The sequence below is a fragment of the Sminthopsis crassicaudata genome, chromosome 3 (genome assembly GCF_048593235.1).
Source record: "Sminthopsis crassicaudata isolate SCR6 chromosome 3, ASM4859323v1, whole genome shotgun sequence".
NCBI classification, from domain to species: domain Eukaryota; kingdom Metazoa; phylum Chordata; class Mammalia; order Dasyuromorphia; family Dasyuridae; genus Sminthopsis; species Sminthopsis crassicaudata.
Genome location: NC_133619.1, coordinates 156409103 through 156426611, shown reverse-complemented (window position 1 = coordinate 156426611; position 17509 = coordinate 156409103). Strand labels below are relative to the sequence as shown.

At 33.4% G+C, this 17509-nt stretch overlaps 1 protein-coding gene across 4 annotated transcripts in view; it reads right to left on the bottom strand.

The window, feature by feature from the left end:
- TPP2 (tripeptidyl peptidase 2) overlaps window positions 1–17121 on the bottom strand; it is an 81025-nt gene extending 63904 nt beyond the window's left edge. Inside the window, exons 1-6 of one of the 4 annotated variants that reach the window (XR_012487811.1) lie at window positions 16820–17104; window positions 9762–9890; window positions 7849–7944; window positions 6363–6467; window positions 4548–4672; window positions 1843–2006 (exon numbers count right to left, since the gene is read on the bottom strand). Coding sequence is in view for 2 of the 4 variants with exons in the window: in XM_074299472.1 (XP_074155573.1) it covers window positions 1843–2006; window positions 4548–4672; window positions 6363–6467; window positions 7849–7944; window positions 9762–9890; window positions 16820–16984 (784 nt within the window). In the remaining 2 variants the exon portion in view is untranslated. Of the gene's footprint in view, window positions 1–1842; window positions 2007–4547; window positions 4673–6362; window positions 6468–7848; window positions 7945–9761; window positions 9891–16819 lie in introns of all 4 variants that reach the window. The other 3 variants (XR_012487812.1, XM_074299472.1, XM_074299471.1) reach the window with 3 other exon arrangements.
- Window positions 17122–17509: the final 388 nt, after the last annotated feature.

The window sequence follows — 17509 nt, the reverse complement described above, 5'->3', positions numbered from 1 at the left end:
AAATGGCAGGATTTAGATCTGAGACTAGAGATGTAATTCAAATACCTTACTTTGCATTTGGGAAAGAGGAGCTGAAGTTAAATGCTTTGTTCAAACTCACACAGATATTAAATATCAGATTCGATAAGTCCAAATTCACTCACTGGGTTTCTAAGTACAACATTCAATAGGTTGTTCTAGTTTTTTTCACCTTTTTAAAAACTTTTGTTGCTATTAGAAGTAGTGACATCAGGTAGCATTGCTTCAGCTATAGCCACACAAATCACACAATAAAGCTTATGGTGTAACAGGCGTAAATAGGCAAGATTTTAAAATTAATGTAAGCATGGTTTACTTTCAAAGGAAAAAAAGCACCTCACTAAAACAGAAGAATAATTGTCTGGAGAACAGATGATTAAAAAGGTGATATAATGTAATAGAATATGATTGTGTAAAAAGTAATGATTACAAGGAATTCAAGGAAATATGGAAATGAGTATGAACTGATTAAAAGCAAATAAATCAGGTAAAATCAGACCAATAATATACAAAATGACTATAGCAAAGTAAATGAAAAAATTACTAAAAGGAAGTTGAACTGTTAGCAACTGAAAAACCAATAATGTGCATGAAAACAGGAGATGAAATATATGTGTATGAGTGAGGGAATACTACCAGATATGGTTCTATAGGATGTTTCATTTAGCTTCTTTATTAAAAGAAATGTTTGGTGAACAGAAAAAAAAGTAAAAACAATATATCGATACTTTTTTAAGAGTACAAAATAATCTTTAAACCCTAATTTTATTAAAGTTCTTTCTTATTCAATGGTAAACTGGTACCAGAAAAATAGGACTCAGTATTTCACAGCAAACAGTAGAAAAGGTTTAAATTCAAAAAATGAAAGTAAAAATTATTAAAATTTATTTTATTCATAACAATATTTACATTACAATAGCAATATGTGCTTTAAAAAAAAACAAAAGAGATAAATCAGTGCTGAAATTTCTGTTGTAATTTTTCCAACAAAATTATGACACCCTATGTTTTTCTCTTGACTTTCAAAGCGGGAATACAATGTGACCCATTTGAAAGCTTTATCAATTTTCTTAACCTTTTGATATTAAAACCAATTTTTTAAAGTACCTGACCAACAAAAATTTCAAATGATGGGTAGGGCAGGGGATGAAGAGAAAAGCAGTATTCCAGGGAAGAATCATTAATAACTATGAGTTGTGATGATTTTTGCTCCCCTAAGTCATCTAACAGAAAAAGAACATGATAGTACCAAAAGTCAACCTCAAATCAGGAAGACTGAAATTCAAATCTTCCTCTGGAATACAGTAGCTAGGTGGCCATTTAACTAAGGCCAACGCTTTTAGATCTTTCAATGATCCAGGCACCCTTTTGCAATCAAATTGCAGAACATTTGCTGATCTGCACTGTCAATTTTCCCGACAGAAATATCTCTACAACAATAAATAACAAATATATATTATAACAAGCAAACTTTTAACCATAGATATCTGATGAGTATATGGATACCTCGATTCCTTGTAGCTAAGAAAATAAGCTGACCAAAAAGTAAAGTACATTCAAAGGTGGAAACACATTTAAAATTTGGTATTTATGTCAATACTTAAGTATATATAGTTTCACTATTTTCTTTTTAAACATATTAAAATGGTGACACTTTTATTATAGGCTGGGAATCAGAAAGCATGAAGTTTAGTTCCACTAATTAGCTGAAATGAGAAGGCTAGAAACTTCTAAATCCGTTACAAATTTAGGATTTGGATATGTTGATCCTTAGCTTTAAGATACTTCAACATTTATTAGCTACATGGATTAGAGAAGAAATACCTCCACTTGTCACAATAGAAAGTAGGTTTCCATCATCATATATATTAACAGAGTAATTCAACATCTCAGCTGTGCCAAAAGAACCATATTCCTGGGCTTCTTTATAGTTTCTCAATACAGTACTGTTACTTAAGTCTCCACCTTCATTTGAATCAATGCAGGCTCTGTGAATTGAAAAAAGGACTAATTAATATCCAAATTTCCATTTTACAGACAACTGTGTCACCAACTATACAATCTCTCTTTATCTCTGCCCACTTTCTTCATATAAATTTATATTTCTGAAATTCTCATAATCTCTATTCTTTAAGGACAACAATCTACCATAGTTATCACTAACACAAAGCTTCTTAAACCATAGTTTTGACTCCACGTTAGGGTCATGAAAAATTTGGCAAGAGAAAAAGGTACCAAACTTTTTGTCAAGATTTAATTCTTTATGTAAAAATAAATAAGCACATCTGTCTCATTAGAATGCAAATTTGCTTTCATCTTTAATAAATGGTAAATTTATATGTATACCAATTTCTTTATGATTTTTATAAATAAATATTTGATTTGTATATCTGTTTTATATACCCAGGGTCTTGTAAAAAATTTCTCAGGTAAAAAAAGAAGTCAAAAATGGAAAAGACTAAGAAGCCCTGCTTTAATACATACAAAAGCAAATGCCAAATTTTTACCTCTTCATTCAAAGGACTTTAAGAAAAGAGTAACCAGATAATCAAATAACAACTATTAGCATAAAAGAAATCATATTTTGTTGCCTAAATCTTTAGTGCTATTTAAAATGAAAGGATTGATTCACCTCACTAAAAGCCTATAAACCTATGATTGAGCCATCAGCAAAAAGACAGTAGAGAAGAATCAGCCCAACCTAGGTTAAAGTTCTGCCTCTTGACACTTTAAATCAGGGGTTCTCAAACTATGGCCCGAGGGCCAGATGTGGCCTGCTGAGGACATTTATTCGGCCCACCGGGTTATGGCAAATGGGCTGAGGGAAAAAGACAGAGTGTGAGTTTGTTTTTACTATAGTCCAGCCTTCCAATAGTCTGAGGGACAGTGAACTGGCCCCCTATTTAAAGTGTGAGGACCACTGCTTTAAATGCATTGTTAACTAAGTGAGCATGGGCAAATTATTAAGATTGAGCCTCAGTTTTCTCATCTGAGATCTCATTTCAAATGAGATATTATCTATCAAATGAGATTAATGTGAGCCTCAAATGAAATGTGCACAAAGCACTCTACAAACTTAAAATAACTGTTAGTGATGATCATTTTATATCAGCCTTGTGCAGCTTCCTGAACTCAAATTTGTATTATCTACCTGCATGTCCCTCTCGTACCTCAAAACCAGTATGTCCCAAAACCAAACTCATCTTTCCCTTTAAACCCATCCTTCTTTATAATCTATCAATATCTGCTGATGCTATCACCACCTTCCCAAGAGACATTCTTAAAAGTTATCTTCCTTATCCTTCATATCCAATAATTTATCAAGTCTTGATGATTCTACTTATACCATCTCTTTTCCATTCATGCTAGTCTAACTAAAGTCCTTGGAATATTACTTAGTAATTGGCCTTCTGAGCACATAACTAGTTCATCTGTCAAACAGCTGAAATAATCTTTTCTAATGTATAAGTTTAAACATATTCCCCTGCTCAAAAAAAAAAAAAAAAAAAAAAGCTTCAATGGCTGCCTAACACCTACAGGGGCTAAAAAAAAAAAAAAAAAAAAAAAAAAAAAAAAATGATCCCAACTCTACTTTTCAACTTTATTTCATACTATTTTCCATCATACATTCTGCTTCAGCCCAATACCACATTTCACCTACATAATTCCCCTCTTCCTTTGAGCTTTCAATACTCAAACCAATCAGAAAATAACTAGTAGGTACTATTGGATTCCCACCTTATTCCAACTTGGGGCAAGGTCCTGCCTCAAATAAAAATAGTGGATTAGTATAGCTTGTTAGTAAGGAGGAAAAGAGAGAGAGAGAGAGAGAGAGAGAGAGAGAGAGAGAGAGAGAGAGAGAGAGAGAGAGAGACACTGTGTGTGAACCCTATTGTACAGGATAATAGTACCACATCAATGGAATTCTTCATTCCCCTATCCTACTACACAAGAATCCCCAAATATCTAGGGACCTAGGAAGTAGGGTAGGGCAGAAACAGAATGTATTACCATTAAAACACTGCATTGTCCTATATCTCTAGAAAAACCCAGTTTAAGATTTTATTGTTAAGATTTTTTTTTTTCTTAAATTACTATGGCTTCTTTCATTTGTAATGAAGTAACTATGTGGAACCAATTAATTTCAGTTAAATATTCATAACAGTTTCTTTTTTAAAAACTACATTTAAAACAATTAAAATTTCAAAATATTCATTTAAAATACAAATTAGCATATCTGTGACAAACAGTGAAATATACTTCTTTAAAAATGTAGTTCCCAAAGGAACAGTGCAAAAGTCTTAGTGCATGCACTAAGAGTTTTGGGACACACTGTACAACTAAGCATGCAATCTTTCCAAATGCTTCATACAAAAATAAATATCAACTTTGATTTCACATGGTTCAGGGTCAGCAGAATTACTGTTACATAAGACAATTATCAGGTGACTTTATATGATTTAATTTTGCTCTAGACTATATTTAAACACTTTTAAAAATAATATGTAAGACACATAAAATGTGTTTACCTCCAAGTTTCACCATCATGCCAAACTATGCAGTCATATACAGGGCCAGGGTCACTATATTTTTTCTCAAAAGAATTTAACAGTTCTACTTGACTTTGAAGCTCCTCCTTGATTAATTTACTTAACTAAAAAAGATAACACAAACATACAAATTTGGGGCACATTTTTGCTTCTAAAAACTGAAATATATACTTCTACTCCACTTATCAATATAATCTACATAAATACAAGATTTTTATACTTTTTTGTATGAACTTTAATCCAGAAAAACAAAAATCAGTTTTATTTTCCTACCCTAAATTATGATTCCATCTAATGAGTTAGTGGTAAATTAAAATCTCAAACCTTATGATAAGAATATGTATATTCTCTTATTCGTATAGCAGTTAATAAAATAAACAGCAACAAGGGCTCTCTAATCAGTTTTATAAGCTATTTTAAGAACTGTTTATAAAAGAACTCATATTACTTAATCCACCAGCTCATATTACATAGGTTATTAAAGATGTAGGGGGGAAAAAAAAAATCAACTTCCTTAGGTAACCAGTTATAGAAACCCCAGGTTTTCTTTTTACTTTAATAGGATAAAGAAAAAAACAGTATTTATTGGATTAAATAAATATCTATTTTAGAGTTTTGAAATCATGCATAAACCCAGAATGTTTTTAAAAGATTTGAAATAATAAATATGTAACAAATGGCTAATAGCAGTCATCATTTCTATTACAAAAAGCTTTTCTTAATCTAGAGCATTCAGCAATGCACATATAATATTCCTATGATTAATCAAATCATGCATAAATCCAGAATGTTTTTAAAAGATTTGAAATAATAAATATGTAACAAATGGCTAATAGTCATCATTTCTATTACAAAAAACTTTTTTTAATCTAGAGCATTCAGCAATGCACATATAACATTCCTATGATTAATCAAAACATTGAGTGGTAATTAGGTCTTTTACAGAGTTAGAAAGTGAGATTTCAAAATAAAATCTGGAGAAAAAAAAAGGTTAAATTGAGCTGAGAGAAATTTAAGTGATTCTCTGCATAGACAGAAAGTGTGAAAATTATTTTGAGGATGAAACTACATGAAAAATATAATGAATAAAAGTGCACAATACTTTCAAGTTTGTTACATAAATATCATATTTTTATTTATAAGTGATTAAAAAATTAAGAATGAATTTGCTTTCTATATTTAACTCAGAATTACTGTAAAGGTAAAATGACAAAGAAATTGAGCTCACTAAAAAAACAACTGTTATACACTATAACTATATTTTCATATAAGGGATTAATTTTTTCAATTAGTAGAAGTAGCAGTAGTAGTAGTAGTAGTAATAATAGTAGTAGTAGTATTCAATTAGCAGAAATTGGTATTGTCCTAAGTGTTCAAAAAATATCTATTCTAATGATTAATGAGAAATGATTCTCAAGTGTGTCAAATTCACTGTTTTAGTCTTGTCCTTTAATAATGCTTAATATTCCATTATTTAAAATTATTATCCTATCAATGAAAAAGTGGTAGAATTTTTTTTTGTTACTAAGATACAAATGAAATGAAACAAGAACCCACTTTTAAACTAAAGTTTTGTATATAGTCAAAGACCATATTTAGCCAGTTTAAGATATAGAATCCATGTCAACTTTAAGAGGAATGGTATTTCAAATCATCAAAAAAAAAAAAAAAAAAAAAAAAAAAAAAAAAAAAAAAACCACCTGCTTTTCAAGAAAAATTTCTAAAAATAGAATTTTCATTCCCTAAGGAAACATATTCTTTACCAATATTTTTATTTAAACTATTAGCACCAACTTGAGAAGAAGAACTGTTAACAGCATCAAACTCTTCTTGTTTCCTACAAGCTTCTGCAAGTGCAACTCTATGAACAGGGTCCCAAATTTTCTCCTTACGTTCTTTCTGAAAAACAAAGAAATTACCTGAATATTTTACAATATGTTTTTTATTATTTTAAATAATTTTACTTGCAAATCTTATTGCTCTATAAGGTATTTGGATACCTTATACAATTAACATAAACAAAATGTAATAAAGTTAGAAGACTATGAATTGAATAAAAGAATAATAAAAAGATTTGTGGCACAATGTTTAAGAAACTGAATCTCCTATTTTTATTCAACTACCACAATTCCAACTATTTCAAATCAAAATTTGCTACTTTCCAAACCAAAGTGCTGCCATGCCATTTCAAAATAAAAATAGTAAAAGAGGAAACTGTAGTTTTCATTAAAAGCTTAAGCTATAACCATTTATAATAATTGATAGCTAATGAACCACAAGCAATGTAATAAAAAATAGCATTTAGCATTTGAATTTTTCAGTAACTTTAAACTTATACTGATTTTAAAAAACTACTTTGACTTTATAAAATAGTTGAATATAGACGAAAATACCTGCCATTTACTACCAACTTTTTCCACTAAGAGTTAGTTAGTATTAACTAAGCTTCAATTCTGCTAATACATGGTGTCTTATCTGAACAAAACAAAACAAAAACCACCTAGCAACAGATGCAATTATTTATGCAGTTAAAAAAAAAAGATACTTAAATTTTACTTTTGAATATCAAATGGAATTTTAAATGTAAAAGGGATCTTATTAGTTAAGAAAAGCCTACTCTACACAATAATCTATCCCTTTTTGACTAAACTTAAATCTCTAATCACTACATCAAGATAATCTTAGGATTAATGTGCAATTAAATATGCCACTGAAAATTTGGGTTCATTAATTTTTAAAATACAATTTTTAAATAAAGGTTACAAAAGACAGAGTGAACTGTCTTAAAGCTTGCATACATGTAGTTTTTATTTAGTAAATGACTCCAAATTAAACTGGAATTAAAGAATTAGAATACAGGCATACTAAGTTCCCTTTCATGGCCATTTCCTATTCCTCTACTTCTACTAATAACGTACTCCTTATAACACCAATTTTAAAATAATTTTTCCAAGAGTAGCAGACTAAGTTCATGAAGGTTAGAACTAGTGAGAAAGGTCAAGAAGGAAGGAAAATCACAAGTAGCTACAAGTAAGGAGGACTAAATCAGACAGCAAGTAGAAAAAAGAAAATATAGTTCCTAAAAAGATGGCTTTCAACTAGTCTGGCATAGACCCTTAATTCTTAGAGAAGCCTAACAGCAACAGTGGTTGGCACTCTAAAGAAAGCAGAAATACCAATGTTAATGAGACTATATAGATTCATCAGAGTAAAAAAGGAGAGTAAATACAGCCTTCATTGGCATTAACTTTTAATACAAATGACAAGTAAAATACATTACCTGCATCCTCTCTTTAAGAGCCTTAGGATAGAAGTCATAACCATTTTTTATACCAATATGGTATTTGCCTGAAGGATTTATCCAATTCGTTGGAATCTAAAGGGGGTAAAAATGAAATAATTTGTTCTTTCATTAAATGTTCTCCCTTAAATTACACACTATTCTGAAAATTGAGATTAGAAAGAATGTTATGATAATGACAAATCTGATCCTAATGTGACAACAACCTGGTTAGACATCGTCTTTCACAGAGAGAAGGAAAGACATAAAAAGACAAGTAGGATGAATAATTAACATCTAAGTTCAGATACTGACATCAAAAAGTCTCCAAATTTCAACTCTACCTGATTTATTCATAAATAGTGTATTCAAAGGTATTTATGATTTGCTTACCACTTGAAAATACTACAGATCTCTTTTTGATATGTCATATGAAGTTGCAAAAATCCCAAAATTTTTGTGCTATCTGGAACCAGTTCTAGATAGAGTAAACTACCCATGTACAACTTTTCAGAAGCACATCAAAGCTAGTTCACAGAATGGTAATGGGGTAGATACATGCCTTGTATTCTTTGGGTATTAAGTTAAATCAATGTTATTTGTGGAATCAATTTCATTACTTTATAAAAGCTACCCCCTAAATTTTCTTGAATTCTTAAAATAATGAATATGGTTTAGTCTTTTCCTAATACCTTTCTTCCCCTTTAGTGTTACATGTCATTTTCTCTACATTTAACAACTTTCTTATTCTTCGGTTTGCTGTTTCAAAATTATTATATGCAAGAAAATCATTTAACAAATAAACACATTAAAGACAGAAAGAGCTACAGTTAAAAGGGACCTCAGAGAATCTAAGATCAATTATCAAGTAGTAATTGATTATGTTAAAAACAAAAAACTGTAAAGATTACTCTTGGCTCAAGAAGTTAAGAACATTAACTTATGAGTAATACAACTTATGAAAATCCTAAATGAATAATATGGCTGACTAGAGGAAAGTGAAAAGTGCAGCACATTGCTTGGAAAAAAAAAAAAAAAGTGATTTCCTCTTTTCTTGAGAGGAAATAATGGTGGCAAACAATAGAAAAATGCCAGAATTTTCTGGTGCTAAATTTGCTTAACTTTTTCCCCTTCTCTTTTAAATCCTTCAATCTCTAAGTTACTATATTCATCTCTCAGACTTGTAATATTATCTTAGACTTCTCATTCTCTTTCCATGGATCCAATCGGTAATGCAATCTTGCTATTACTATATCCACAGGTTATATTATATTCAACTCCTCCCTCTTTACTCTCACACCTACTAGTTTATAATTCAGACCCTCATCACCACTTACACCTTGACTCCTGCCAATACCCTAATTGTCTTGTACTAACTTCAATCTGTCCTCCACCCAGATGCCAAAATCTAATTGTCTCTAGGAAAAAAATATAAACTTCTCTGTTGTTTCTGAAGCCCTTCAGAACTTATTTTTCCAATTTGACTTTGTTATTCCCCATCCCCAGTTTAGCAAAACTAGATTTCTTTCGATTCTTCCCATACAATGCAACATTTACTCTCTTCCTATCTTTGCACTGGCCACCTTCTATGCCTGTTAACTCCCCCCCACTCCCCCATTTCTATACAGAATCCCTAACTTCCTTTAATACCCTGTTCAAGTACTACTTTTCTTCATGTTGTCTTTCCCGAACTGGGCAAGTCACAACCTCTGCTTTAGTTTCCTTACTTATAAAATGGAGATAATAATGGCACCTATCTTCCCAAGGTGGTTATGATGATAAAATGACATTTGCAAAGCATTTTACAAACTTTTAAAACGTTATAAAAATGCTATCATCACCATCATTCCAAAGATTCCAAGTGATATTATAAGGACACTAAAAATATAACATGAAGAAGTAATAAGTATTACCTTAAGAGTTCTTCCTGAAAGTCCAACAATTTCCCCATCTTTTGATTCTACTATTGTAGAAGTATTCACATCTCCACTTCCTGTTGTATCTATGATATCAATGATTTTAGGTTTCCCATCAGTAGTAATCTGAAAAACAAAAAATAATTTTTATGAATTCAAGCTTTTAGTGGAGAAATTACTATATTCCATACTTAAGATATCATATAACGAGAAAACAATTCAAGGAACCAGGATTCTTATAAATCAACTTTAAAAAAAAAACCCGGTATTAAGTAAAAAAGACCCAACAAACCCAAATTTTTATGATTTTTCTATGATTCAATAATCATAAAAATATTACTGAATAGGTTTACTGCATGGAAACAGTAAGACTCTGAACTAGTATAATATGAAAGACAGGACCCAATAATTTTTTTTCAATCTTTTTCTTTGTCCTTTTATAATATAACTAAAATGGAAATACCTATATGAATTTGCTTACTGTCTTTACTGAAGTATTTACTGCTTTACTGAAGAAAGGAAGAGAGAATTTGTTTTATAAAAATGAATGTTAAACATTGTCTTTGTAATTAGAAAAACAAAATACTACTTTTAAAAAAAGAGAAAGATGGGATGAAAGAGAATGAATCGTTTATTAAGGATATAATGGATTGGTTCAAAAACAACATTATCTATTGAGGGATATATTTGAATTAAGATTCGCTATCCATATTGGCCCTCAACCTACAAAAAGGTTACTTTCTAAAAATTTGTGTCTCAATTCCTGTTTGAAGTTAAGAATAGAGTTTCCCCCACAGAGACAATGCAATAAAGGATAGCTACAAATACATTTACCCATTGGGTCTAGGAGAAAACGTGATCTGAGTTTCAATCTGAGAACCTGGGATGCTAGAGGAACAGTCTCAACCAATGACTGGATGAAGGAAATCCTCTTTATCCTGAAGACAATTCCCTCTAAATTGGGTGGGGAAGAGGATGTCATCTAAACCATTGTTGATAGGAAGTTCCTTATGGTGGAGGGAGTATTAGACAGTCCTCTCCAGACACTTGTTTTTTTTTTAAGTCATGTTTCAGAGATTGTCTGAGTTAATAATTGAATGGCACAGAGATTGTATACTATGCTTGGTGAATGAAAACAGTAACATTCCACAATAATCATATTATTGCAACCAGACCCAGCTGAAAGAAAAATATTAATAAATCAGAGGAAATATTATCTACTCTATACACAGCATGCCACCATTATAAATTTTTATATTCGTAGGCTTTGAATGGAATGGTAATGGGGGGAGGGGAGTTGCACCTAAGATGTAATAGCTTCCAAGAAATTCAGATGGATACAGTTAGAGCACATGCTAAATGAACATGGTAAAAATTATTTGCTTGCTTTACATGTAGAAAAATGTAGAAAAGGGAGTTCCCACAACATTTTTTTAAATGCTTATCATTCTTTGTCTTATCAGTCATAGACAGTCCTATCCAGTGCCAGATGTATTTCTAAGAAGAAAACCTTACAAGCAGTAGTGTGAATAAAGTTTGTTTCAGTGGTTCTTTTCCCACATAGTCTTTATTTATGCAAGAATTTCATTGCAAATGCTCATGGGTATATCTTAGTATCAGAGGTAATACTGGTAGTGTGTGCAGAGTATCAACATGCAAGCCAGGAGAATCTGAAGTCTTTTTGGCCATAGGGGAAAATCATTTAATCTCTCTGAGCTTCTTTCCTCATATGTCAAATAGTTATATTAATTTCACAGTAGTGTTCAAGTTACATAACTATTTGCTACTATGCAAATAAAGGAATTCCTGAAAAGTTATGGGTAATCTAACTTGCTATAAGTGGATTCATTTCCCTAGGTGACTTAGATTTAAGAGTTGACTTATTTGCTTTGATAAGTTGAAAGTAGTTTTTACATTTTCTAATTCATTATCTAAGAACATAGATTATATAATGAACTTCTGAATTTTAATATTCCAAAAACCTTGTTTAAAATTATGTTTAAACTATAAATTAGCTCTTGGCTTGAGAGGTCTTCCTTTGAATCAAGCAAGCACTTAAGCTCTAGTACCTACATTTTGTGTTATCTGTTTTCACTACTCAGGACCTTGCTTCAAGGCGTTTCCCCCCTCCAAGTCAGGTGCTATTGTTTTCCCCCCTAAATCGATGTTGAATCCTGTTACAAGTTTTTAATATCTGTCAAAGAAAAAGGTCACATTTTCACAAAAATCCTAGATTTAGAATTGAAAGTTCAGACTTAGGCAAAAATACAAAACAAGTGATAGGTAAAATTTTAAACTTTATCTTCTAACTCCAACACTAATTTTCTTTCCACTTTAACACTGGCAAGTTTTTTTAAAAGTGTTTTTTTTTTTTTTCTTTTTAAAGACTTTCTCTCAAGTTGCTATATTTATTTGGAAGGTTTTACTTCCAACTTTTAAAAAAGCACCACACTAAATACAAAATCTCAAAAATTCTTGCAAAACTTGGAAAAAAATAACTTGTCACATGATTATCAATTAATGACAAGCAGTTATCAGTGACTCTCAAACACTCAAAAGGCAAAACTTTTTTTCTTTTCTAAGACTCATCTAGAATTTTCTAAAATTAAGATATTAAATCTTGTCACAATGGATCTCTCTCTACCTAATCTACCTTCTGTTTCTCTGTACACACCTTGCTTTCTAATCAAGATGGTCTCAGTTCCAAAAATGTGCCACTTTCTCTTCCTTATCTTAGAATACTAGTCTTCCCCAATTCTGGAATATAATCTCTGTTCCTCTATCTAAATCCTACCTAATTCTGGCTCTACTTTGTCTGGGAAGCTTTTAATAATTTATTATTCTTCCTGGCTTCTAAAGGCTAACATTTTCAGCACATAGAATTGGTTTTGTGTATGATTTTGTATTTAGCTATTTATGCATATGTCTTCTCGAAAGGATTATCAAATCTAGTCAACAATCATCTATCAAACAGGACCTACTATGTGCCAGATACTGTAAATCCTGGATACACAAGGAAAGGGGGAAAAAAAAAAATCCTGCTGTCAAGAAGTTATTCATAATCATAGAGGGATGGAAGTAACATTTAGGGAAATTCCTAAAGGCTTCTTACAAAAGGAAGTCAGAGAAGCCAGAGATCAAAATAAAAAGAGAATTCTAAGCTTGGAGAGACACCAATGAAAATGCCCAGTCAAGAGATGGAATGAACTTTATGAGGAGCAGCAAGAAGGTCAATGTCACTGAATTGTAAGTGGAAGAGACTAAATTGCAAGATTAGAAAGGTTGGAAGCAATCAGATTATGAAGCATTTTAAAAGCCAAACAATTTATGGTAAGTATTCAAACACTTGATTAAAAATTTGTATTTCATTTCCTTTCTTCAATTGTTCTACTTTTCCCTTTCTTCCTAAAAATGATAGAAAATTAGGGCAGCTAGTTGGTGTAGTGGATAGAGCACCAGCCCTTTAGTCAGAAAGACCTGAGTTTAAATCTGGTCTCAGACAGGTAATACTTAAGATTCTTTGTCCCCAATTTGTCCTTTTTGATATTCCTGAATATACTACTTCCTTGCCTATTCTCTAATATTTTCCAATGCGATATATTTCTTTATACTTTCAATTTAGAAGCAAAAAAAAAAAAAAAAAAAAAAAAAAAAAAAGCTTTAAAAATATCTAAATAGCAAAATTTCCATATTTGGAAGACAACTTAGTGCAAATTACTCAAACTTCTTTTGAAGATGATTTTATCAAGTCTCATGGATTCAACTATAACCTACATAGATTACTACCAGATTTTTATAGCTAGATCCAATCTCCCGAAATCTACATGAATAATACATATAGATTACTACCAGATTTTTATAGCTAGACCCAATCTCCTGAAATCTACTTTAATAATACATTGTGAATTCCCTATTTGACATTTTAAGACATCTCAAACTCAACAGGACCAAAACAGAATTCATTATCTTTCCCTACCAAACCATTTCCTTTGTAAAGTCCATTTTTATCTGTTGAGTTCTAGTAACAAAGGTCTGCAACCTTTGTGATCCTCAGGTCACCATTCTGAACCCTTCTATTCCAAATCAGCTGCCAAGTCTGGCTTGACAATCTCCATAACATTTCTTACCTCTTCCTTCTTTCCACTCACAAGCTACTGTACTAGTTAGGTCCCTGTCACCTTAGACTTAGCCTAATTGCTCTCTTGCCTCTTTGCTCTCCAATCCACACCAGAGCTGCCAAACTGCACAATCCTGACCATATCACATTCTGATCAATAAATTTCAGTGGATTCCTCCTAACTCAAAGATATGCACTCCCCCCTTTACATACCAGAATCCCTACTTTCCTCCAATGTTGTTTCTGTAGGATGCCTAGCCTGATGCTAGCCCCAGAAATTACTTTATATATATTTTTTACTTACTGACGTAATTTTCCTTGACGGGTCTTTAAATATCACAACATGAATGTTCCTAGAAGATGCAGGTCTAGATTTTCATTTGATTTAATCATGTTATCTATCAGGTTATTATTTATTAATTATGTTAATATATCTAGCATATAATCCAATGAGAACTGAAACTGAGGATATGTTTAAAAGCTACAGTCTCTGTCAATAAATTCTACTAAAAAATAAGTGATTATGTAATACTATTATTCTTGAGCACTTTAAAGGCTCACATATAATTTAATCCTTACCTCTAATTAATTTTCAAAGCAATCCTAGGGATGAAAATAATATTGTTGTTTTATGGGAGGAAAAAGAAAAATTTGATGGACAAGTACTTTTTATATTAATTTACCTCAATAAACATTTATTATGCACTTACAAAGTGTAAAGAATTGTATGGAGATATAAAGTTTAAAAAAATTCAATTCTTTGCCCTGGAGGGCTTTACATTCTAAGGAGTTAAAAAAAATACTCTATTATAGTGGCTTCTAAAGATTTTCATTTCTTAAGCTTTTTGATACACTTATAGGACAAATTATAGGCTTGTCCTATAACTTTATTAGCCTTTCATATAAAACTTATGAAAGCTATTGTGAAGACTCAAATTCTCAATGAGAATACTAAGGAAGTGATTTCTGAAGTTTATTGTTTGTTTTTTAAGTTAGTGTTAAGGCAATTGTAAAATACTAAATCCTTTAACAGACCTTGCAAAGATCTTCAGGACTCTTAGATATTAACAGTAACTCCTACCATTATACTTCGAGAATCATTAGGATCACAGGATTGTACAGGCTTAGAACTGGAAGGGACCTCAAAAATAAAATCCTTACACCTTAAAGATCTGAGACCACAAAATAGCAGAAATCACATAAAAAGTAAAGTTTTAGAATTCTTTGTTTCTAAAAACAGAGCTTTAAGGATTGCAAAGCACTTTAAAAACAATAGTTCATTTATCCTAATCACAATTGTGAGGTAAGAGATATTCACCTTATTTTACAAAAGAGGAAACTGAGATTAATTTACTTGTCCAGGGTCACACTGCTACTAAGTATATCAGGTTGCATTAGAACTCAGGTGTTCAAATTCCTGGTCAGGTGTGTTGTCCAACAAGCCACATTGCTTCCTAGTGAAGAAGCTCATAAAGAGCTGCATATCCAAGAGCTAAGACTAAGAATGCTGTTTACTACCTAAACTTTCACTCTTTACTCTTACCAAGGGTACCAGATCAAAACGCTAGAAAATCGTCGAAGGAACAATATCTAGTTACAAATCCATTTACCAAAAAAAAAAAAAAAAAAAATTCTGGACTACATTTCAGCAAGATTTTTTAAGTACTACAAATCACCCAACCTGACAGCATATTTAACAGCTGATACAAAAGTATTAGTGTACAGTCCCCTTAAGAACTAGTTGAGTTCACATAATATCTTTGAAACAAAAAAGTAAACGATATAAAGTAGCAAAAATGCGTTTGGAGGGAATGCCAAGTAATAGAATAATCAATTAGAGCATATTTAATCAGTTCTTGTAAGGGGGTTAAAAGTCCGTTCTTTTCCCAGTGGATCTTAAGTAAAGAAAGCTAGCTATCCCAAAGCCCAAATTTTTATCTTAATAGTGTTACTGATCAGCAAATCCCAGAACTATCTGTATACTTTAAATGCCTTTTAAAAGTCAGAATGTTTGTAACTATAATAAATATGAGAAATTCTTTCACTGGAATTTCTACCTTTTCTCTAAAGACTTATCAATTGGTTTAATAAACTTTTTAAACAATTATTTAAAACTTAACTTCTTCCCCACATTTAAACAATAACTAAAACCTGACTCAAGTAATAGAGAGTACAATTTGTGGTACTTTCATTTTATTTCGCCATTTTATCTTATGCAATACAGATTCAAAATAGACCATAGAAAAAAAGGAAAGCACTAGATCATGATTAAAAAAAAAAAAAAAAAAAAAAAAAAAAGGACAAAACTACACCTAGGGAACTTCCCGGAAGCTGACAGCCTCCACTAAAGATAACTTAGTGGAAATCTCATTTTTATAATAAATGCAACTCCACCCTCACCCCATTCGAAGCCACACTAATAAAAACCAGGTTCTTCAAAAATATAGTCTTCACCTGGATTACCCATTCAAAACGATCCTCCCCTTTCCCAGTAATCGGGCACAGAAAAAATAGAAACCCAGATTACTCATGCTATCCAAAGGGTTCAGGCCAGAGAGGGTCACCAAGCAAAGAGAAGTGGTAGCCCTTGGGCACAAGTCAACAAGAACCTGCAGGGCCCGCCACAACGCTATTGTCTATTTGAAGTGCACCCTCCGGCCCTCCTCTCCCCCTTCTTCTCCCAAGAGCCCCGGACATCCCCCCCGCCCCCCCCCGCCCCCGAGCCCACGGCACGCGCGCGAGGGCCAGTCCCCACCCTCGGCTCTGCGCGCGATCTAGTCCTCCCCTCCTTCCGCACACAGCGGCAGCGACCCCAGCAGCCTCGCCTGCGCCGGAGAGGCCGCGTTCCCGTCTCCAATTCCCCGACAGCCCCTCTCCTCGTAGCGCCGAGCCTCCAGCGTCCCCATCCCCGGGGCTGCGGCCTCCGATGCTCCCTCACCTGCATGCCCTGCGCCCCCGGGTCTACCCCGGTGTCCAATACGGCGATGAGCACCCCTCGCCCATCGTACTCCGGGTAGCGGGCGAGAAACGAGGCGGCCCCAGTCTCCTTTTTCGGGAGAAGCCCGTGAAAGGGGAACGGCTCCTCGGTCGCGGCGGTGGCCATGGATGGGAGGTGCGAGGACGAGGACAAGGCAAACTGCCAGGCGGCGCGCGGTGGAGCTCGAGGACACCCTGCGGCTGGGGAAGGGGGCGGAGAGAGGAGGCGGGAAGTACGAGGCCCCCGGCTGGCCAGCCAGTCCCTTCCATGCAGGGGCGCGCGGGGCAGAGCGCGAGACTGCGACGCCGCCAAGAGGCGGGACCGCGTCGCCGGAACAGCCAATCGCTGGCGGTTACGCAAGCAAAGAGCGACACGCGTCGACGTGTTACGTCATCCAGAACGTTTCCATGCCTACCGCTGGGTGGGGAGAGGAAACCGGAAAGAAGAGAGTGTCTCGGAACCTACCTCCTTAGGTAGGAGATGAAGCCCGAGGGCCCTTCCGGGTACTTGGTCTTCTGGCAAAGTGAAGTCCTAAGAGAGCCTTTGAAGATTCCCAGCGAGTCATTTTGACGTGACATTGGCTGGATTAATTTCGGGCCATCTGTCGATCCTCTAAAGGCTAGAATTGAGCTTCGACATTCTGGAAGCAGC